The sequence below is a fragment of the Penicillium robsamsonii genome, assembly GCF_028829455.1.
Source record: "Penicillium robsamsonii strain IBT 29466 chromosome Unknown utg000007l_segment0_segment0, whole genome shotgun sequence".
Taxonomy (NCBI): Eukaryota; Fungi; Ascomycota; class Eurotiomycetes; order Eurotiales; family Aspergillaceae; genus Penicillium; species Penicillium robsamsonii.
Window position 1 is genome coordinate 1 of NW_026643225.1, and position 21,519 is coordinate 21,519.

At 47.5% G+C, this 21,519-nt stretch overlaps 9 protein-coding genes across 9 annotated transcripts; 4 read left to right on the top strand and 5 right to left on the bottom strand.

The window, feature by feature from the left end:
* Positions 1-422: 422 nt before the first annotated feature.
* On the top strand, positions 423-638 carry N7447_010274 (uncharacterized protein; the record flags this gene model as incomplete). The annotated part of the gene is made up of 1 exon (XM_057234536.1): positions 423-638. The coding sequence occupies one exon, from the start codon at positions 423-425 to the stop codon at positions 636-638; it is 216 nt and encodes a 71-aa protein (XP_057080756.1).
* Positions 639-680: 42 nt separating this feature from the next.
* On the bottom strand, positions 681-1,811 carry N7447_010275 (uncharacterized protein; the record flags this gene model as incomplete). The annotated part of the gene is made up of 3 exons (XM_057234537.1): positions 681-875; positions 957-1,538; positions 1,644-1,811. 3 exons carry the CDS (start codon positions 1,809-1,811, stop codon positions 681-683), a joined length of 945 nt encoding a protein of 314 aa, XP_057080757.1.
* Positions 1,812-3,047: 1,236 nt separating this feature from the next.
* On the bottom strand, positions 3,048-3,730 carry N7447_010276 (uncharacterized protein; the record flags this gene model as incomplete). The annotated part of the gene is given in 3 exon segments (XM_057234538.1): positions 3,048-3,200; positions 3,218-3,304; positions 3,443-3,730. 3 exon segments carry the CDS (start codon positions 3,728-3,730, stop codon positions 3,048-3,050), a joined length of 528 nt encoding a protein of 175 aa, XP_057080758.1.
* Positions 3,731-4,434: 704 nt separating this feature from the next.
* Positions 4,435-5,150, bottom strand: N7447_010277 (uncharacterized protein; the record flags this gene model as incomplete). Its single annotated transcript, XM_057234539.1, has 3 exons — positions 4,435-4,682; positions 4,782-4,898; positions 5,093-5,150. The coding sequence occupies 3 exons, from the start codon at positions 5,148-5,150 to the stop codon at positions 4,435-4,437; spliced, it is 423 nt and encodes a 140-aa protein (XP_057080759.1).
* Positions 5,151-7,944: 2,794 nt separating this feature from the next.
* Positions 7,945-10,780, top strand: N7447_010278 (uncharacterized protein; the record flags this gene model as incomplete). The annotated part of the gene is made up of 4 exons (XM_057234540.1): positions 7,945-8,354; positions 8,406-8,482; positions 8,539-9,304; positions 9,415-10,780. 4 exons carry the CDS (start codon positions 7,945-7,947, stop codon positions 10,778-10,780), a joined length of 2,619 nt encoding a protein of 872 aa, XP_057080760.1.
* Positions 10,781-14,457: 3,677 nt separating this feature from the next.
* Positions 14,458-15,552, top strand: N7447_010279 (uncharacterized protein; the record flags this gene model as incomplete). The annotated part of the gene is made up of 1 exon (XM_057234541.1): positions 14,458-15,552. The coding sequence occupies one exon, from the start codon at positions 14,458-14,460 to the stop codon at positions 15,550-15,552; it is 1,095 nt and encodes a 364-aa protein (XP_057080761.1).
* Positions 15,553-16,003: 451 nt separating this feature from the next.
* On the bottom strand, positions 16,004-16,210 carry N7447_010280 (uncharacterized protein; the record flags this gene model as incomplete). Its single annotated transcript, XM_057234542.1, has 1 exon — positions 16,004-16,210. The coding sequence occupies one exon, from the start codon at positions 16,208-16,210 to the stop codon at positions 16,004-16,006; it is 207 nt and encodes a 68-aa protein (XP_057080762.1).
* Positions 16,211-16,753: 543 nt separating this feature from the next.
* N7447_010281 (Zn(II)2Cys6 transcription factor) lies at positions 16,754-18,300 on the bottom strand (the record flags this gene model as incomplete). The annotated part of the gene is made up of 4 exons (XM_057234543.1): positions 16,754-16,867; positions 16,900-17,022; positions 17,075-17,521; positions 17,572-18,300. 4 exons carry the CDS (start codon positions 18,298-18,300, stop codon positions 16,754-16,756), a joined length of 1,413 nt encoding a protein of 470 aa, XP_057080763.1.
* A 1,111-nt stretch (positions 18,301-19,411) lies between these two features.
* N7447_010282 (amidohydrolase) lies at positions 19,412-21,025 on the top strand (the record flags this gene model as incomplete). Its single annotated transcript, XM_057234544.1, has 1 exon — positions 19,412-21,025. One exon carries the CDS (start codon positions 19,412-19,414, stop codon positions 21,023-21,025), a length of 1,614 nt encoding a protein of 537 aa, XP_057080764.1.
* Between the last annotated feature and the right edge of the window lie 494 nt (positions 21,026-21,519).

A 21,519-nucleotide genomic window follows, 5' to 3' on the forward strand; every position in this document is an offset into this window, starting at 1 on the left:
CTAAGCCCTAAGCCCTAAGCCCTAAGCCCTAAGCCCTAAGCCCTAAAGCAAGCCCTAAAGCCCTAAGCCCTAAGCCCTAAGATATTAAGTGTGTGGCCATGGAGCCCAATCGCACTCTCATTGCGGAGAGCCTCGCGGAACCGATAAGATGACCAGACCCGGCCGGTGCTGGGGTCTGGGGCCCAGATATATGCTTCTGCCGTACGAGCCGGAGTTTATTCTGGGGTCAAAACCTGTAACCGCTTAAGAAAGGGAAGGACTAGCCAGAGATATCGTACGAGTAACTCGCCGACCTCACGTGGAAGATAGCGATGGATCAGCTTTATATCGTTCCGTGTGTAAAAGCCTTTGTGGTAGCTGGTCGCAATCACAATAAGCCGATCCTCGATAAAGATATTCCGGTGAGCAGTCTCTGTATTACGATGTCATACGGAGAGAAGCTTAGGGGCCCGGCTAGGCTGTCCACCAGTGATATGGACCGCGACACTCAGCTTTTCTCGGAAACGGACAACCGCTCGAAGATAGCTCCGGATTACAGTCGTACGAAACTGGCCCTTTTAGGAGTCGAGGAAGAGTCGCTGGAGGTTGGCCTCTCTGGATATACGTGTCATCATCCACTCAGCCCCGTTAACCGGTAGCTTCGTACGAGGGTCATCGAGAAAGCACCAGCCCGGCTGGCCTTATGCGGGATCGTCCATCAAATCATCCCATGGGATAGGGGGAAGGGCCTCGGCCCCGCAGACCAGTAGCTCCTCGTATAGGATCTGTTGGAGGGCGTGGGTCAGGCCATGGATAAACGCACGAAAGTCCCGCATGGTGAAGTGGAGATCCTTATAGAGAATCCGGTCCTCGCCAGTCCAGGTAATAAACCCAGGCTGACTACTATTAAAGTGGACCTTAAGGCCGTACGAACGGAGATCGAGTAGCCATTAGATCGGTGTCTGCGAGCCTCGTACCATAAACCGTGTGACCATCAGATGGAGCCATTGGGTGAACCGCCGTGGCCGCTGGTGCTGTTCCTGGGTGAACTGGAGAGGCGCCGCCTGGTCCTGCTCGACTTCTGAGTCGCTCTCCCCGTATAGCGAGGGGGTCTGTGGGCTTATCGTACGAGAAAGATTATCGTACCCAGAGAGGAGATAGCCAGGCTCATCAAACGGGGTCTCGGCAGATAGAACCAGCTTACTAGAATGGCCCCGGAAGGAGGCAATCAGCTCGTCCACGTACGGATTAAGTCGGACCGCCTTGTGGAGGACGATAAAGCGGGCAATCTTAAGGATCTTTAACAGGATCGGGGGGTAACTGTCGGTATCCATCCAGCCGTACGAAGTGCGGCCGAGGACAGCTAAGGCACAGACAAAGGCGCTCTCATACTCCGATACGCCGATCCGTTGGTTGAGGAGTTTAATACAAAAGTCCATACAGGCGATCTGGATCGGGCTTACAGAGAAGGCGTCGTACGACTGCGAGTCGGGATGGGATGGGGAACCCTGGCTCCGAGCGGTCGTAGATGATTCGCCTGGTGGTACCTCCGCCTGGGCCTAGGCCAGTCGCCAGAGCTCTCGCCACGTACGAGACTAACGGGGTGTAAACTGGTACTAAGGGCTTTGCCAGTCATGCGGCTGCTGCGTACGAGTAAAGAAAACCAGGATCCGCTGCCAGGGCTCGACATGGCGCTGGATATTCGCCTCGTCCATGTAGGCTAGGAGGGGAGTAAAGGGGCTCTCGTGCTGCTCCGTACGAGCGGCTTCGGTCCGGGCAAAGTGACCGCACTGCTTGGTGATACGCTGGCTTATAGCCGCGACAGAGCCCATCACGTCCTAAATCACTCGTACGATAGCCTCGTTCTCTGCCCCCTCGGGCGCCGGAGTCTCGAGCGACTGAAGGAGGGGCAGTACTAGAATGCCCCGGAGATACGTGGGCCACTGCGTACGGCGAAGCCATGGGTTAGCGTCATCGACCTGGCCCGCCTCGACGGTATGCTCGACCGTCGAGAGGGCCTCGGTATAGCGCTGCTCGACCTATCGTATAATCTCCTCGGCCTGGCTGGATGGGATCGGTGGCGCTTGCGGTAAATGGGTGATCCTAGGCTGCTGCACCTAAAAGTATGATGAGCCTGCCCCTCGTACGAAGAACCGCTGACAGGTCACTTACTGCCAGGATCGATCAAGGAGATCTCTAGCTCTCTGCTGGTGCTGAGCTCGAGGGTGCCCAGGCTTCGTACGGACAGAGAATCTATGCGTTATCCGCCAGTGCTCCTTCATCGCTTTCAGGCTACGACAGACATACTGACAGTCGGCAGCCACAGTACATAGCATGCCGTCGGTATAGATAGATAGAGCTTAGATTGGGTCCTGGACACTTAGAGGGTACTGTAGAGTGGTTAGATCGGACGAGATACCTTCCCATATTCCTATGGTCGCCGCAGCCTCCTGGGCGTGGCGTAGAGAAACCCGATGAGGATCGTGGGTAAGATGGTAGGTGATCTGCTTTAGTCGTACGGCTACCTGACAGGACTGACAAACCACTAGAGGAAATCGGGGTACGAGTGAGATAAATTGTGGACTTATGGGGCTGGTCTCTGCCATCGCAATAGTGATAGCCAAGGATAGGCTCTAAAGGCTGTCCCTTATATAAAATCGTACGAAAGATAAAATCCACTTCTGAGTAGGGTATTTATAAGTCTAAAGCTATAGCCTTTTTTTTTAGCGCTAGAAAGGGGGGAATAGCCAAGAAGTTCACGTGGAGGACCCATAATAAAATATATATCTCCTATAGGATTAAACTCAAAAGGATTGTACGGAGTATATATGGAATCGGTGAATAATCAAATTAAAGGATAAATCTCGATATTGATAACTTGGTATATCGGGACCCAGGGTGTGGAGGATTAGACAACGTGTACCTAAATTTGTATTCGTACGATACCTTGACTCTATAACTCTTAAATCCTAAGCCCAAAACTTCCTACTTTGACTACCTAGTGTATTGTCCCTATCCCCTCACCCAAGCTGCCAGTACCACTAATATACCTGTCGTACGATCCCGATCTATACTGCTGTAGCAGTACCACCAGCACCGTTATCGTCATTGGCTTCGTCCGAGTCGGTCAGCTCCTTAACCCGGCTTAGGGGTGGTAGAGGAGCAGACGCCTGCGGGATGTATCGCGGCTCGTTGGAGTTTCGTACATTGCACTGCGCTGTCTGTTCCTTCCACTTACAATTGGCACAGCATCCCTCCTAGGTACCAGGCAATCGTACGACAGATTTACTAAATGGGTGGCCTTGGCGAGACCGATGGTATATGCCTGGGAAACGAACTCCACGAGAAGCGATTAAGAGTCCATTGACGTACGACGGCCGTGCACTGCGGATCTGTCCAGATTGAGAATTAGTGGCTGGTATTAACCTAAAGAATATTAACGTACTTAATCAGCCGAGATGACTGGAGTTCGGTCCTTCTTCATCTTCACGAGGAACTCGTACGACGGCCACGACCAGACCTCGCGCTGCTCTGGGGTACGGCAGAGCTCTCGGAGCGCCGCATTCCCATGAGCAGTCAGTCGGACAATATAGTACTCGGCACCCCCTTCTGCTGTAGTCGCCCTTCGTATAAGGCTGAAGAGAGTCGAAGCGGTAGGAGTAACCTGGGAAGGGTCACTTGGCGTACGAACAAGTGATCCGGGAGGGGGAGGAGGTCCTCCAGGAGGACCAGCACTAGCTGCGGAAGCCATAATGAGATAAATAAGAATGTATAAGAAAGGCTGGATTTGCTTAAAAGTTATTTCTAGCCAGAGTAGCTGGGCAAAGGTCGAGTTTAAATGTAGTATGGTGAATATAAGCCTAAACCTAGAAAAATGCAAAACCCCTCGCTGACCAGAATAAAAAGCCCATATCAGATAAAGAGCCCTCGTACGAAGTTCCAGGTTCAAAACAAAGACTGGAGAACATGAGAACGAAGCCACAGAAAATACAAAACTCTCCACTAACCAGAATAGAAATCCCACATCATTAGATAAAGAGCCTTCGTACGTAGGCTTGACTGTAAAATAAAGACTGGAGAATATGAGAATATCACCGCAGAAAATACAAAACTCTCCACTGACCAGAATAGAAATCCCACATTCGTATAAAGTCCTAGGTGTAAAACAAAGACTGGAGAACCTGAGAATGAAGCCATGGAAAAATGCAAAACTCCTCCCAGGGCAGAAGAGAAATCTACACCGTTTAATAAACAGTAGTCGTACGAAGTCCCAGGTTCTAAATAAAGTGTAAAGATCATAAGAAATAACTTGTATTTATTGTAACTTACTTAGTTTCACCATAAAGGCTACTTATCCTGAACACCACGTAAAGGTGTAAGTTTATTCAGGTGTCGTACATAGGCCCCGTACGACTGGGTAGGGCATAGGGGAATAAAAAGAAAAGGTATGCTTACTCAGTCAATGATGATGACGTCGTCGTTATCATCTAGGTCGACGGGATTGGCGGCTGTCCTAATGGCTAACTGAGACTGTGGAAGGGGGCTCCGAGCTGGGAGAGCGGCCGCTCTTCGTGTCCTATTCCGGTTACCAGTGCCGTCTCGTACGGAGCAGCGGAATCCATGATCCTGGAACTTATAGTTACCGCATGCTCCGTCGAAATGCCCCGGTGCACGGGAGCAGATCGGGAATGGGGATGGGCTCCCTGTACGACGGCGCTTATCAGCACACTCATCGCACTCGGTAATAAGCTCCCATCCACGAGATTATATCAGCAAAGCATTCACGTACGACGGGCGCATACTCGTAAGCTGGGCGCCCCGAATACGGCTAACCATAAACGGGACGTCAGGGCCGGTTAAGGCAAGTAAGGCGCGGCCTTCGTCGCTGTGTACGAAACGGGCAAAAAGAGGGCTTCCCACTGGAAATGGAGTCTGTGAAACACCACCTCGAGGACCAGCATACCGTACGAGAGAGTTATTCCCTCCAGTACCTGGGGAGGTCACAGGCCATCTAAATTCAGCTCCAGTCTAGATATACCCCTCATAAAACTCAATCAGCCATTATAGGGCAGTAGGCCACCCACTAACCGGGTCAATATTACCATTAACTAACCCCCATAACCTGGCAAACGCAGCCTAAGCTTCGTGTGTGTGAGCTCGTGCCCGAGCATGAGGACTAAGGGGGAGGTTAGGATAGGGGGGGCGGGAGCCAGCAGGGCGAGGCCTAGATCGTACGAAGTGAAGCATTAGTGAATATTCTGATTTAAATAAAGGTCTCACCAGAAGCAGGAAGTAGGATATTGATGCAGGATGATATAGGATATAGCTGCAGGATGAATGGGTTTCGTACAGAGAAGGCATCTTGATGAAAATCAAAATAAAAGTGAAATTTAAGAGGAAGAGAGAGAGAGAGAGAAAGAGAGAAGTGGGAGGAAAACTGAGAATTAAATATCTGCTAGACAATAATAGAGGTGATTACTGAATTGGGTAATATTGTTACCTTATACAGCTATGAAAATAAATATTACTGCCTAAGGCTATTGTACGAGATATCAATAATATAATAAGGCATGAACAATGGGACAGGGCATCAACAATGGGATAAGCCATGAATATGCCATGGACCCAACAATTGTGACAGTCCTGCCTGGAGCTTAAATCGTACGAGATATCATCAATGGACGATACATGAATAATGGGACAAGCCTTCATTAACGGGACAAGCCTTCATCAATGGGATAAGCCTTCATTAATGGGATAAGCCATAAATATGCCATGGACCTAATAATTATGACAGTCCTGCCTAGAGCTTAAATCGTACGAGATATCATCAATGGACGATACATGAATAATGGGATAAGCCTTTATCAACGGGATAAGCCTTCCTCAATGGGACAAGCCTTCATCAATGGGACAAGGCATTAATAATGGGATAAGCCATGAATATGCCATGGACCCAATAATTGTGATAGTCCTGCCTAGAGCTTAAATCGTACGAGACATCACTAATGGATGATACATGAATAATGGGACAAGGCATGAATATCCCATGGACCAAATAATCTTGACAGTCCTACCTGGAGCTTAAATTATACGAAAAAATCAATAATAGGATAACATGTAAATATACTATGGATTAGAATATGAATCTATAAGTAATCCTAACTTAAAATAGATATTTTAAAATAAAGTTAAAGAGTGCTGGCCCTTCGTACGGTCGCACCCCATCAAAAATAATTCCGATTTTCAATCAGCCACTACACCTTTAGAACTTGATCAATTACTCTAAAATTTAGTGACCATAATCTTTATAGTATAGAATAGAACTTTACAAATTTTGAGCTTCATCCTGGTACGAGATGCTTTTCCAGTCTACTCACGAAAAGTATTCCAGTCTACTCATGGCCCCACTTTTATCCACCATAGTGAAGGTAAAGTCCTAATTCCAGTCTACTAGACTGCAACCACCCCCATGGGATAGAACTTTACAAATTTTGAGCTTCATCCTTGTACGAGAAGCTTTTCCAGTCTACTCACGAAAAGTATTCCAGTCTACTCATGGCCCCACTTTTATCCACCATAGTGAAGGTAAAGTCCTAATTCCAGTCTACTAGACTGCAACCACCCCCATGGGATAGAGTTAGTGCCGTTAAGTCTCAGGAAAATAGTGATAATGATCTCCCGCTTCCTAAGATGCTAACTAAAAAATGCACGCAGGGTCGATCGGGGAGGATTCGAAAGAAACCAAAGCAGCCAGATGGATTTGAATTTAATAACCTATAATATATAAACTTGAATAATTGAAATTTCTTTTTTCCAGTAAAAAGTGACAAATTATATTAACTAACAGAAAGGTCGTAGTTCAGTTATTCGCGCCAGCAAATACAGAATCAATTACACATTGAATACTCTAAAAATACTAGGAAAAATGCATAAATTATGCCAAGTCGTTCGGGTTAGAAGTCTTGGACTGTTTGTAATATTTGTTATCGGATGGATATCGGACGATTATCCAACAGCTTAAGTTGAATATCGTAATCGTATCGGACGGAAAATCTAAATATCGATGTCGGATCGATGTCGGCTGCGATACGATACGATATGATATCATCGTACGATCCGTCCGATGCTGCCGCAGCCTAACTGTATCATTCTTAAACACATATCCATATTCAGTCATCCACCTTCCCACATGCTCTGACACCAGCAGTTCTATTAAAGTGGCCAGGCGATTTTATTCTCCAGGGTCATCGAATGGTCGGTGAAGGGGGGCCGCCAATCCAGCCCCGCATTTCTCGCACGTGGCCGCCGTCGAGACATTGTTGAAACCGCACTTTGAACAGCTCATCTGATTAGTGGGCGTGGAAATGAAAGAACGAAGGGTTTCAGTTGACAAGATGTATTGTTTATCTAATAATGTTGACTGGTGAGCTCGGTTAATGTAAGTGTAATCTCTGTAATGCACCTACCCAAAGACAAAAGTGGGAGAACTTGCAGGAAAAGCAAGTTGTGAAAGGATGCGACAATATGAGTTCGACGGTTGAGTGAGCGAAGGTGAGGGATAGAGAGGTGGGGCACGTTGACGAGGTCAAAGGGTGTTTTTAGGCTGACATATGTTGGCCCCAAACGGTTAGGCAGATGACTGAGCTTACAGACATACCTTCCACACTGCCATTTCAGAACCTAGTTTCCTAATAATCAAATCTTTCTTTGATTAACCCAGTGTTCCACCCTCGTGACTACGATTTTGCTTCTCTGGTTCGCTTGTGGGACTTCGGGAAGTCTTCCTCGGCCGTGAACGTTTGGCACGCCACAATCCGTAGTGGTGCGATCCTCAAGTCTTTGCGAAACTACGTCAACAACCAGTGTCGATATTCGTCCTTCAGAGAAGACATATTTTCCTCTTTGTCTTTTAGCAGCGAGAGTAATTCGCCAGCAGCAGAAACTTCTAGTCTCGCCCGTTCCATGATGACGGACCCTCTAAGTGTTGCGGCTAGCGTTACTGCTCTTCTTGGCTTGACTACTTCATTGGTGAAATACATCAATGGTACAGTAAATGCATCGGAAGATAAAAAGAAGTTATCAGCTGAGATACGCGATACCACCGTTGTCCTTGCGACGCTGCGAGAGCTAGTTCAGCCTCATGCCCAAGAAGATCTGCTTCCCGCGGCTGGGACCCTTAATGCCCTCGCCAGAATTATGGCTGGCCTTGAAAAGACGCTAGTTCCTCTGAAGGCAAGGTTAAACAGTGATGGAAGGTTGAAACTCCAAGGGATTCTAGCTTGGCCCTTTCACGAAAAGGAAGTGCGCGAGACCCTTGCGGCAGTCGAACGACACAAGATGTCGCTTAGCCTCACCTTACAAGATATTCAATTGTGCGCCCATGAATCCCTTCCCGCGATGAGACTCTAATGTTGATTATACAGAAGGACGTCTCGAGCAATCACAGAGAGAATCAAGAGTTTGCAGATCGGTATTGGTCAATTAGCTATCGCAAAAACCGGTCGGTCAAGACTAATATACAGTTCTCTAACAGGGGGTTAGTTCTAACATACGCAGAATTACAATTCGATGAAGCCTTAGAGTTACTTTCCGCACCTGACTCGTCGATTAATCATAGAACGGCATATGAACTATATGAGCCGACTACCTGCTCGTGGCTCGTGAACTCGGAACGCTTTAACCGCTGGCTCAACTCTCCTTCTGTTCTCTTACTATCTGGAATGCCCGGATGCGGTAAAACTGTCCTCTGTTCTGCAGTAATCGAACGCGTAAGGTCCCACGTGATCGGAAAACCGGCCGTTGGGCTTGTGTATTTTTATTTTGATTTTCAGGAGGAGCAAAAACAAAGCGTGGAAGGACTTCTGCTTTCGGTCATCGTTCAATTGGTGTATCAACAAGAGAAGCTCCCTGTTCAGTTCAGATCGCTTTGTGACGATTTCAAAGAGCGCCGGGGCAAGTTGCGTGGAGAGAAATTGTTGAAAGCTCTTCATGCAACTATCGAACAATTTCACCGAGTGTATCTAATCCTGGATGCATTAGACGAATGTGGCGAACGGCAAGGGGTTATGAGCTTGATTGCTAATCTCGTTCGCTCTCATGCAGGATTTAGTATACTGGCCACAAGTCGTGACACTACGGAGATCAGTCGTTCCGCTCTAGGACAGGTTTCAACGAATGTGATCTACATGTCACTCGACAATGTGAATATGGACATTCGGACCTATGTGGTCAACTCTTTATCGAGGGATCCTAAGTTGCGAGAGCGACCGAGTCATGTCAAAGCAGAGATAGAGGCCGCATTGACTTCAGGTTCTCATGGAATGTGAGTTTGATTTATCTCTCCTGCTAGGATATCTCTCATAGCGTTAGGTTTCGTTGGGTGGAATGCCAACTGCAGTGTCTGAGATCCTGTCTTACTCTCACAAGTGTTAGAGAAACTTTGAGATCGATGCCAAAAACGTTGGCGAAGACTTACGATATGATATTGGCGAGAATAGATACGTATTACCAGAAACAAGCGTACGAGGTGCTTCAGTGGTTAGCCTTTGCTGTGCGACCTCTCCGATTGGCTGAAATTGCAGAGACACTGATTATCAAGCCTGGCGTCATAGCTCTGTCTGAGGACGACAGGCTGTTTTCTGAATTTGACATCCTCACTATTGGCTCGAGCCTTATACGGATATCTAACGGTGATGAAGTGCGGCTTGCACACTACTCTGTTAAAGAGTATTTGATGTCTAGTCGGCTCAAATCAACGGCTTTGTCCTCCTTCCATATTACGGAGCAACCGGCAAATCAATACCTGGCTCATGCATGTGTCACTTATCTACTCCTATTGAATCGGCCTGAACGTCTTTCGCTGGAATCATTTACGAAGCTCCCACTTCTCAACTACGCTGCGATGCATTGGCGAGACCACGTAAATATTGCTTTCCGGGCAGGCTACCGGGAAGAATCATCTAAAAGTTTTCTTTGTGACATCTTGCGGCTCATGGACCAGAGTCAAGGCTCGGCTTATCTTAACTGGCTCCGCGTTTCCGATCCGGATGACTGGTATCTGCGCGACCTATCAAAAAGAGAGCAAGATGTCCCTAAGAGCCTCTACTACGCGTCTCTCCTTGGTCTATACATTGTCACAGAAGCACTCATAGACCGAGGAGTTGACGTCAATGCACGAGGTGGACTCTTTGGCAACGCGCTCCAGGCAGCTGCGTTCCAAAATCACCACCAAATTGTCCGTTTACTCTTACAGAATGGCGCTGAGATTAAGCTCAATGAGGGCCTTCATTATTCGGCCCTGAATGCAGCCGCCGTGAACGGAGGTGAAGCTAGCTTCCGTATTCTCTTGGATACATGCTTCGCAGGAAGATGCAATGACTCTAAGCTTGTTGGCAGTAGCCTGGTCGCGGCCGCCGCCTCGGGGAACGTGGAAATTGTGACGTTACTTTTAGACCATGGCGCAGACGTTAACTTCCGAGGAAATGATTCAGTGGCCCTTAACAGTATCCTTGCTGGCAGTCCAATCGCTGCCGCCTCATTTCAAGGCCACAAGGGTGTTGTACAGCTATTGATAGCTTGGGGGGCAGATGTCAATGCGAAGGGGGGCCGCTACGGCAATCCATTGCAAACTGCATCACGGGCAGGTTTTGATTGCATTGTGGAGCTTTTGTTAGATTATGGGGCTGATGTGAACGCCCAAGGGGGCGTTTATAAAACAGCGCTCCAAGCTGCCTCGGCCGGCGGCCATCAAAGCACCGTCAGACTGCTCCTGGAGAGAGACGCGAATGACACGCGCTAAAATAGATATTAGTCACCACAGGAAACAAGTTCATTATATATCCGTATCAAGAGAAGGACTGTTTAGCACTCTCTCTGTTTTCTTTCAGAGAAACTCCTCTAAGCTGATTGCAGTATCTTAAACAGGTGTGGTACCCGTGCTATACATCCTCAACGGTTAGACCCGCATGCCGGAAGTGTCCCTCCGCGCTTTACGCCCTTGCACCAACTGTGTTAACACACCACTCGAGGAAGACGTCGAATCCCTGGTCCGGGCCATTTTCGTAGGTCTGCCAATTCCGGCGAATTAAAGCTTTCAGCTCAGCAAAGAACTCCTCGATCGGATTTAAGTCTGGAGAATATGGAGGCAAATACACTAGCTTCACACCTGCCTCTGAACACATCTACTCAATCCGTTCGGAGTGATGAAAAGATGCGTTATCCATTACTATTACGGATTTAGGCTCTGGCCACTTCCCGCAATGCTAGAGAAGCTGCCCAATAAAATCCTCGAAGACGGATGCATCAGTTGAGCCTCGGAACACTCGAGACAGAACAATACCATATTGGGCATATGCTGGAAGTATCTGATATCGCTAATCACGATGGAACTTAGACACTTGAACCGGTGTCGTACCGAGAGGAGAACAGCCGGTTCGTCTGAACCCTATCCGCTTATCACACCCAGATTCATCCACGTAGACCAGATGGTATGAGCAAAATTCCGAGATCAGATAACTGTAGTCATCACGCAAATCCAATTTCCGTTCCTTAGCTTTTTGTCGAGCGTTCTTCTTTGTCCACCCTATTCGATGCAGAGCGTCGCTGATCGTGGATTTAGGAATGGGTATGTTGAATTCGTCTAGGAAGAACAGTTCCATCTCGGAAAGTTACGAATCCGGTTTCTCAAGCAGATGGTCGCACAAGGCCTCTAACATGACCGGGGTGATGCTTCGCGGCCGTCCGGCTTTGATGGGAGGAGCTTTGATGGTACCGAAAAGCCGCAGATTTTACCGGATCCTGAGAATTGCGCGTTTGCTTCAGCCAGCAGCTTGAGCCATTTGGGAGGTGGTTAGTTCACCACTGCTGATCATGTCATGGATAAGCTCAAGGGTAGATTTAGCAAGATTCGGTGCCATGGTTCACTGCGCCACTATTATGGTAAGTTTGTTGAGAACGACGTGTGGTGGGAACGCTGGTCGTGGGGCATCGAGGTAGCCGCTGTCTTGGTACGACAGGCATTAAACAAAGATTCACCTGATACAATAATCCGGTATTCTACGATACAAAGCCTAGAACCCAGGGGTATTTCAGGACTACGCCAAAAATAGGTCAGCTCTTCTTGGCATCAGGGTTCGAGAAACAATGAAAGAGTGTGGGTGATGACACCGATTTCCGGAAGTACTGTAACACAGACGTAGCCTTCAGAGTAGAGAAACGAGTCATAAGTTAATTTCATGCTTAGCCAGGAATACTACTAAGGTAGGATTTACTGTATAATCTATTGAGATGCAACCTAAGATACGAACGAAAAATATAGTTATATTTATATATACAATCATGATAGGATTTTATTCCGGTGACTCTAAATATGTAAAGGTTTACGATTTCCAGGTGTAAGGCCTGTCAACCGGGTAAGATACAATGACTTAGAGAGGAACGAGGATATATTGTCTGTGTGTGCCAAGACTAACTCTTGCCAAAAGAAGAGGGGATACAAGGGAATCCTGGACTATGTGTGTCCCCATGTTCACGTGGGAGCCATGTGACTATTCCTTGGCAGTTCGTTCCTGATACATGATCGATGCGGGTGCGATCAGGTGATTCCGTCTCCATGTTGTAAGGATATTTATCCGTTACAAGATCCTTTCTTGTTTCCCCTTCCTCTCTCTGTACTTAGTATCCTGGAATAAATGCACTCTTTTTCATGAAGAACTGGCAGGTCACAGTTCCCCCACATTGATTATTAGCCAATCAGAGCTCTTAAACATCTTCTACCTACCAGGTCGAAGGTTCGGAATAGAGTTAGGGTGAAGGATCTGTAGTCGTATCATGAGAAGCGACATAGGAAAACCCTATCACCAGACACACTACTAGCCTTGAACGGGACACGGTTCGTTCGGTGAAACGGAACCATTAGCCTCTACAGGATAAGTGTAACGGATAAATATCCTTACAACATGGAGACGGAATCACCTGATCGCACCCGCATCGATCACGTATCAGGAACGAACTGCCAAGGAGTAGTCACATGGCTCCCACGTGAACATGGGGACACACATAGTCCAGGATTCCCTTGTATCCCCTCTTCTTTTGGCAAGAGTTAGTCTTGGCACACACAGACAATATATCCTCGTTCCTCTCTAAGTCATTGTATCTTACCCGGTTGACAGGCCTTACACCTGGAAATCGTAAACCTTTACAGAAAGCCATCCTAACTGAAGACCCATAAGTTAGCGAGACCCTTCCACTAAGAGAGACCAAGGAATCCTTACTTATCGAAGAGTGTAGGGGCAGCAAAAGAACGAAGTGGACAACGCTTAAATGGAGTATGGGAGAAGGACTGTGGGGAGTGCCTGAGAGATGAGAAAGGAAGGAGGATTCTGAGCAGGGAAGATAGGGAGTTATATACAGAGCTTCTCCGTTTACGCTCAGGGTTTGCTCTCATGGTCGCTCGCTTTCTAGGCAACACTATAACAAGGCCTTTGTTCTCTAACAAGCGAACCACCGAGTTACAAACAGTCTCAATGATGAAAAAGTTAGATACTACCCGATTGGGAAACGGGTGCAGCTTCCGGCAGAAGACACCGAGGGCGGTGTCTTATGGCAAGTGGGGGAGGATGTCGTCCCGAGGGGTTTGCAGGGTTTGCAGCCCTTGGTAAGCCTCAGGCATCCCTTGCCAGGGAGTTGGAAGGGGACCAGCAGGGAACTTGCTGGTCCCATTAATTCAGGGGTTTCTATTGGTGGGGAAGCGAGAGCTTCCCGGGCTTATGTAATATATCGACTCATACAGCGTAGCTGGTATCATCCAATAGAAACCATGCGATCCTTTCAGAATCCCACTGGCCCGTTACAGCTGGTGCTTGTTGACAGCCTTGGCCATTTTCTCTCTCTCCAGAATAAGAGGCTTGGGCTTTTCCGTATGCACCGTGTCGTTGGTTAAACTCTCGGACTTTACATTTTCCTGCAGCGCCTGGCGGTAAGGAATAAATATTAATAAAACGCGGACTGGCTGTCTTTGTGCTCCTCTATTTCATTCACTTCAGGACCTTGATCACAAGACTCATTTATTGCCACTCCAAAGCTCTCCGGTAGGGCATCTTAATAGACCAAATTTCCGCAATGCCTCACTGGTTATGCGAATGGGAGAGTTGTAAGAAACCAGCCGCGCAGAGAGTAGGGGATTGCTTGCTGTGCGATAGACACTTCTGTCGCACGCACCGCCGAGAGCCGTGGCACAAATGCCCAAATCCAGAGGTCTGTGATGTACCTGCTCAAATATTAACCATAGTAGGAATGCTCATGCCTATCTAATAGACAAACTGGGAATCCTACTCGGCTCAATATGCAGCTACAGAGGCTCGTCACATAGACGAGCTATGCCTTCGAATAGATTGTTCTAAGTTATGTTTCCGTGCCTCGATACTCCGAGAAGGTATCTCGTGTACTGTTGACTTATCTCGCAAGACCTTGTCTGCTATGATGGGAAACCAGAACTGCCACGCCGAGATCACCTTCGATGATAATGTTAGGTGGCTCGCACGATTTCGCCTCGCAAGGACCTCATCACCGCCACGGGAAGTCTGTGATTGGATCCTTCGAAGCGAAGCTGCCACTATGACTTACCTTCAGCGGTACACTTGTATTCCCACGCCTGAAATCTTTGATTGGGCATGCGAATCCGATCCAGGAAACCCCCTTGGAGTTGACTATATTCTAATGGAAAAGCTGGACGGAAAGTCTCTAGATTGGCAGACGGCGACTCCCCAGCAGAAAGAGAAGGTCATGCAGCAGTTAGTTGATATTTCCCTCGAGATTGATAGGCATCCTTTCGAAGAAATGGGATCACTTATCTCATCGGCGGGAGATGTTAGCAAGCTTCAAGGTCTCGCACATCAATCGACGTTCCGGATAGGGAAGGGGCCGCTCGGTCCATTCTCTTCCTCGCTCCACGGCTCTCAGGTCATCCTTGAGTCGTACCTCGCAATGATAGCTAGCGGCGAGATTGACCCCTGCTATCCGGTTAACACCTACCTCTTCCATCGATTTCGCCAGGATATTGTTAGCGCTCTCTTTAAAGACGCTCCACTAGGCGAACAGTTCTTTCTTAAGCATCCGGACGATAAGGGTGACCATATTCTGGTTAATGACTGTTTTGATATTGTGGGTGTCATAGACTGGGAATGGACGCAAACCGTCTCTAAGGCGGAGGCATTCTGTTCCCCGTGTATGATGTGGCCGGTGGCTGAGTTCTATAATGGCTTTAATGAGTTAGCCGCGGATGAATTACGACTAGCTGCCATCTTTCGCGAAAAGGGCCGTGAAGATCTTGCCGTTTGTGTAGTCGAGGGCAGAAAGGCTCAGAGATTTTTCTTCGCTCTTGGGCTTGAGAGTTCTTTTCTAGATATGCAGACATTTCCACATATATTCGCAGGACTTCAGCGGGCCTTCAGGTCGGAAGACGAGGAGTGGGGCGCATGGAAGATCAAGGCTCTCAAGAAATGGAAAGATGATGACTTACTCCTTGGCTTGTTGGAACTAGAACAAAACGAGGAAGGAGGCAGGGCGAGGTGAGAAAGCTTTAAACAAAATAGATTCTGCAAATCCCATTTAGTATCGGAATAAAAGCTTCTTACGAATAGAAGTTGTAACGCGCAATTCGTTGGGCTAGTTCAGTGGCGTAAGAATAGGCGCCTGAAGCAATGAGATCGAGGATAAGGCAACCTTCACTGAGCATCTAGCAGCTTTACTGTCCTGGCTGTGATATTTGCGAGTCCCGATCTAATACATACTATCCAAGGGTACTTGACCGCAATATTACCAATAGAAAAAATCAGCAATAAGGATATTTCAAATCAGTGATATGTAAACCGCATGCCAGGCGGTGTATTTGTTCTCCGCCTTGGATGCAATCGTCTAAATACAAGATTCATTCCAATAGCGATTGTCTTGTCTTTCAGCTGCTTGCTTGTCTGCCTTTAGGCTAGATCAAGTACGGGGTTCAAACAGCTTGGTCTTCTGGCTATTACTTGCGAGATTGGGAACCCGAACCCGAGCCGGTTGACGTCGAGTCCCATGGTGGGCTTCTGCTGGGATCCAGTGGGCTTGTCTTTACTTGTGTCAGGAGGCAGTTGGACACTCGGGGGCCGAAGTTATGCTCACGGTTGCTACAGTAGCGGCTACCACTCAAAGCCCACTGGGCACATCCGGCCTGTGCGCATTTCTCCGCCATTTTGCTTGAAGAGTGGAAGTTGATAAGAAGTGTAGTTGGTAGAGCCCGTTGGAAGGAAGAGGTTGGAGAAGATGCAATAAAAAGGAGTAAAAGTGGCGGAAAAGACAGCCCTTATATACTTAACGCTGCGTGGTTATGTTGTATAATTCGCCTCTATACTAAATTGGGTATAGGGACTTCTTCTTAATTGCTCGGGCCCATTTTATCCACCCGTGCTCTGCGGTACAATCTAGCTCGCACCTCGGAACCAGTGACGTTTGCGACAGATGCATGGCACTTGGACATCAAGGGTCTCATCCCAGAGGAGACAAGGGACGTGCAGTTGTACGTTAAGGCTATTTCAAGACAAGATAGATAGATAAAAATGGAGAGATCATATTATCACAATGTTTGAAATACCGGGACCACAAGACCTATATCAGTATCGCACATATATTCATCTTCGCCATCGTGATTTTGCAGTCTGCAGGCCCGGTTTCCTGCATTTTCCAACAATTTCTCATTATCTTCAACACCGTCCCGCAATTACCAAATCTCGCAGAGTCACGCACCACGTTGGCCATTAGATTTTCGAACAGTAGCTGATTCGGTGGCTGTGCCATGCATCCCAATACACATAGTGCCCATACCAATCCAGTGAGAGAGTAATTCCTCGGTCTATTCTGAAGCGCAATGACGCTTCTAGAAACCGCGTTCTTAATCTCTGGTAGTGCGGGGAGGGGCCCGGAAACAATTGTGTGGAGCAGAACGAGGCAAGCAAGGGCGAAGAGACGTGTGACCCAGATAGTTTGTGCTTCGTCATTGTCTTGTTCCTGGACGTTCAAAGTTAATAATTTGCGAGACATGAGAGTGGTCAGTACTTACATCCCTGATTAGATCGAGCTTCTCAATGCCCATGGTTAAACGTTCTTTGATCTCTTCTCCTCTTCTGGCTAGTTCACTAATACTGAGCGTGACGTCCTTTTCTTGAACTTCCTTCCATTCCTCGAAACATGCTAGATCCCCGATGATGATCATAACCCAGTTTTCGCAGCTCAATAGATCTGGTATTTGTATTTCATATGTACGAAGCCATTGCTGATACGGAAGTCGTGGTACCCGTCCCGTCGGGAGACAGGCGAAAAGATCAAGTGAAACCATTGTAGCGAGAAGGAACTCAAGACCCTCCTTTGGACGATTGTGGGATAAAAAAGAAGATCCCTCATGAGATGTGCAGCGAGCGTCGAATATAGTCTCAGGCGATAGTGAATATATGACACATATGACAGCATCCAGATGCAATAGCCAGTCGTGTTCAGCGCCTCTAAAAACCTAGATTCTTCATTAGTTGAGTGATTTTTGAAAGATCGTCAGGCCCATACTTCACAACTAATCAAAATCAAACTACAGGCCAGGAACTCGGCCAACCGAGCATTATCATCCAGCAATTTTCCACGCTCCTCGCCCATGAATTTGCAGAACTCACGGAGTGCCCTGGAATGATGTTCTAGTGCCCTTTCCTTTTGTTGATATTCCTCTTCATTCCCAAGAATCGCACTCTGGTGAAGCGAAGAAAGGCTCAAGACAGCATGATAGAGAGGCCCTTGTTTCATGAGAAGATATAAAAGCCAGCCCCGATTTCCTAGTCGGGATGTAGAGCAGAAATAAGGGAATTGCCATGAAAATACCTGGTCAAGATAATGCATCAATAGACATGCAGCTTGGGGATCGAAAATGCCATCTTGGCTAGAAGTCTGATCTACACTTTCCATTGAAGCATTTGGCACAATATTCGAACCTCCCATATCAAAGGCAGTCAAGTTATTAACTTCTGAATTTGAAGGTAACATTTCCTTGACTGCCTGAGGCGGTGCTGTTCTCTTGGCGCGATTCTGCATTTTTCGAACTCGTCGGACATGTTGACTAATCGCCAACTTGATTCGCGCTCTTTCTTTCTTTTCTTCTAATGCTCCATCCATCCATGCTGGCTTCGGTCCATACCCATGACAATGGACGTTTCGATCACTGCATTCCCTGCAGAATGGTGTCGTTATGTCGCATTTTTTGTGCCGTACACGACAGGTCCAGCAGCCGATCGATATGGCACCCATGTGGGTTATTAGTGGTATCGCACAGCGTTCTCGTGTGGATTGGAAGAGATCTTAGAAATATCCCGGGTGATTGGCGCCCTTTCCGACTGTGGGCCTTATGTCAGCCGTGGTATACCAACGGAATCATTGTCTTTCACTTCCGCCCGTCCATTTTTATATGATTCATCAATTACGTTTTCCGCCGAAGAATACTTAGAATTGCTTTCAACATACAGTTGGGTCACAAAGACGAGCGACTTGGTCTGTAAATGACACACTCAATGGCCTTTCTACTGAACATGCTAGGATAGGGCTCGAGCCCGAGATATTCTCATCGCAAGACCATGAGGTAAAAAGTGTCTAATCAGCAAATATAGAATGATTGTTTTTACTATCCATGCATTTGAGAGGTTTCCGACTTGAAGTAAGGTGATACTTTATCCCATCAGCTATTGTAAAACCTTGAGATGCTCCCTTCATCTAATAATTGTCCTGATATGTTCGCTGATCTCGCACAACACTATTATAATTTCTTGATTTGCTATCTTTATTTATCTCCTCGGGATTGGGATTATTCTTTGGTTTTAGGGGAGGGGCTTCAAGGTTCACATCGGACAATAATGTCAAAGCAAGACTGTGAATATGCAATGATAAGTGAGCCAGCAAGACATCAAAGACAGTCAATATCAGATGAATGCCCCAGATATGACCTCAACACAAAGAGCGTGAAAGCAGTCAGAGCATGGTAGCTGCTGGACGACATCAGTTGCAACGTGTGCATACTCCATTCGCGAACAATTTCAGTTAAGTAGTGATTGCAATAAGATGTATCTTTTACTATCAATGGATATAATTACCTCGATGTTCTGATATGCAATTGAAAAATGGCAAGTCGAGCCGGGCGCTGCATTAAGGGATTGGGAAGGTCGAGCCGACTCAATATGCCAAGAGCGCCCGGGCTATAGTGGAACCATACTGATGCTGTTGAATATTATATAGGATGTCTGCTCGAAATATTTAATACAACCTACCTGATTTAATTCAAACACATAATTGGTTTCACCCTGGGTACTTTCCCCCTAGCCCAGCCATTATTAAGCATGACAGTATAGTTCAAGCAGATCTCGAAAACATGGATAAAGATACCATCTTCTTTAATGGCCGTATCCTCACCAAAGCTGGCTCCGGTCTGCATGCAGAGCCCACATTTGCAGACAGCATGTTGGTGAGGAACGGAACTATAGCTGCAGTCGGAAAATTTCAAGAGGTTTTCTCTGAATGTCCATCCGACGCGCAAAAGCGAGACCTCAAGCAGCAGACTGTGCTTCCAAGCTTTATCGATGGCCACATGCATCTCTTACTTCTTGGGCAATCACTTCGCAAACTCGACCTCCGACCCTGCAAGTCTCTAGAGGAAATCCGATCCACTATCAAGCAGTATGCGGTCGCCAACCCAGACATCCCGACTATTCTTTGCAAGAACTGGATGCATTCCATGACACCAAATGGTGTTACTGCCATGATGCTGGACGACATCGACCTAAGACCCATCTTCGTCGATGCAAGCTCGCAGCACTCATGCTGGATGAACACCGCCGCCCTGAAGGTGCTCGGTGCTGAAACTATGTCAGATCCCCCTGGTGGTAGAATACATCGCGATGGGGAGGGAAAACCTTCCGGTGTCATGGATGAAGGTGCTATGATGTCAGTTATCTGGCCATACCAAGCAGTGTCATCATCCAAGGAAGAGCGCATGCAGTCGATTCTCCAAGCAATTCATGAATATAATGCGGCAGGATATACCGGCGTTGTAGAGATGGCTATGGACGAAGAAGCGTGGGACAGCCTTGTTACTCTCCGCTCGACGCAACCAGATCTACCCATGCGTGTTGCCGCATACTGGCTCATCAAACCGACGGCAGACCCCGAATCCAACTCGAAGCAGGTACAGCGTGCGATTGAATTGAGTGGACAGTACAATTCCAGTACCAGTCCTGACCTTCGGATCGTCGGTATTAAGGTTATCTGCGATGGAATCATTGACGCTTGCACTGCTTTCTTGTCCGAGCCATATGCGCCCACTGGTTCACCTCCGCCCATTTGGGAAGCCGAGCACCTAGCCCCAGTTGTCAAGGAAGCAGACAGCGCGGGCCTTCAGATAGCCCTCCATGCTATCGGAGATGGAGCAATTAAAATGGCGATTGATGCAATTGAGAGGTATGCGAGTCCAGGGAGACGTCACCGCATCGAACATCTTGAACTTGCATCTCCGGAGGATGCAAAGAGGCTGGGAGAACTCGGTCTGACAGCGTCTATCCAGCCTGTACATGCTGATCCCTCTATTCTCACCGAGTGGCCCCATCTTATTGGAGAGGAGCGCTGCGAGAGGGCATTTGCATACCGCGAATTCGCGGATGCTGGGGCTCTGGTGGCGATTGGAACTGATAGTCCTACTTCGCCTTGGGCTCCGATGGACAATCTTTACGTGGCTACCACGCGAAAGTCGTCTAGAAACGTTGAATACACTAAGGTTGTGAATGAACATTTCCGTCTGGGGATGTGTGAATCTATTGTTGCTGCAAGTGGGGGTGCGGCACGAAGCGTTTTTGCGGAAGAGAGGATTGGTAGCTTGGATGTTAGGAAATTGGCGGACTTTATTGTTGTTGATATGGAATGGGATGCAAATGCCTTGTTGGAGGCCAAGATTAAAGAGACATGGTTTGGAGGAAGGAAGGTTTGGGGCTGATTAGCAGGATATATGGAGCAACTTATATATAGAGAAGGCGTATAGACATCACTGTTACCAACCCGTTTTTTAAAACAAAAGAGTGCATTCTTACTAAAATTCCAAGTACAGAGAAGGAAAGAGAAAAGAGAGAAAAGCATTGGTGGGTTGAGGGGTGAGCCCCATGACTCAATACGAAGCGGTTGAGCTTTATTTTTATGCCTAAAACTGGGTTATATATTTTGATATGACTGGGTTTTACGGAAGCCTAGCCTCGCAGTAGCCCTGAATGCCTCCAAGATCCTTAGCAGCCAACCCGTATGTGGTATAGAGGCTCGGGCTGCCGCTCCCCTCTCTTGTCTCCATTCAAGCACATGTCCTGATATTTGCCACGCACCTTGCTTCCCCCTTACCACACATTATAGTGTATCGTCATGTCATTTGGTTTTTCAATCGGAGACATTATTCTTTGCGCTCAGATAGCGCATCGCCTTTGTTCTTCACTCGCTGAAGAG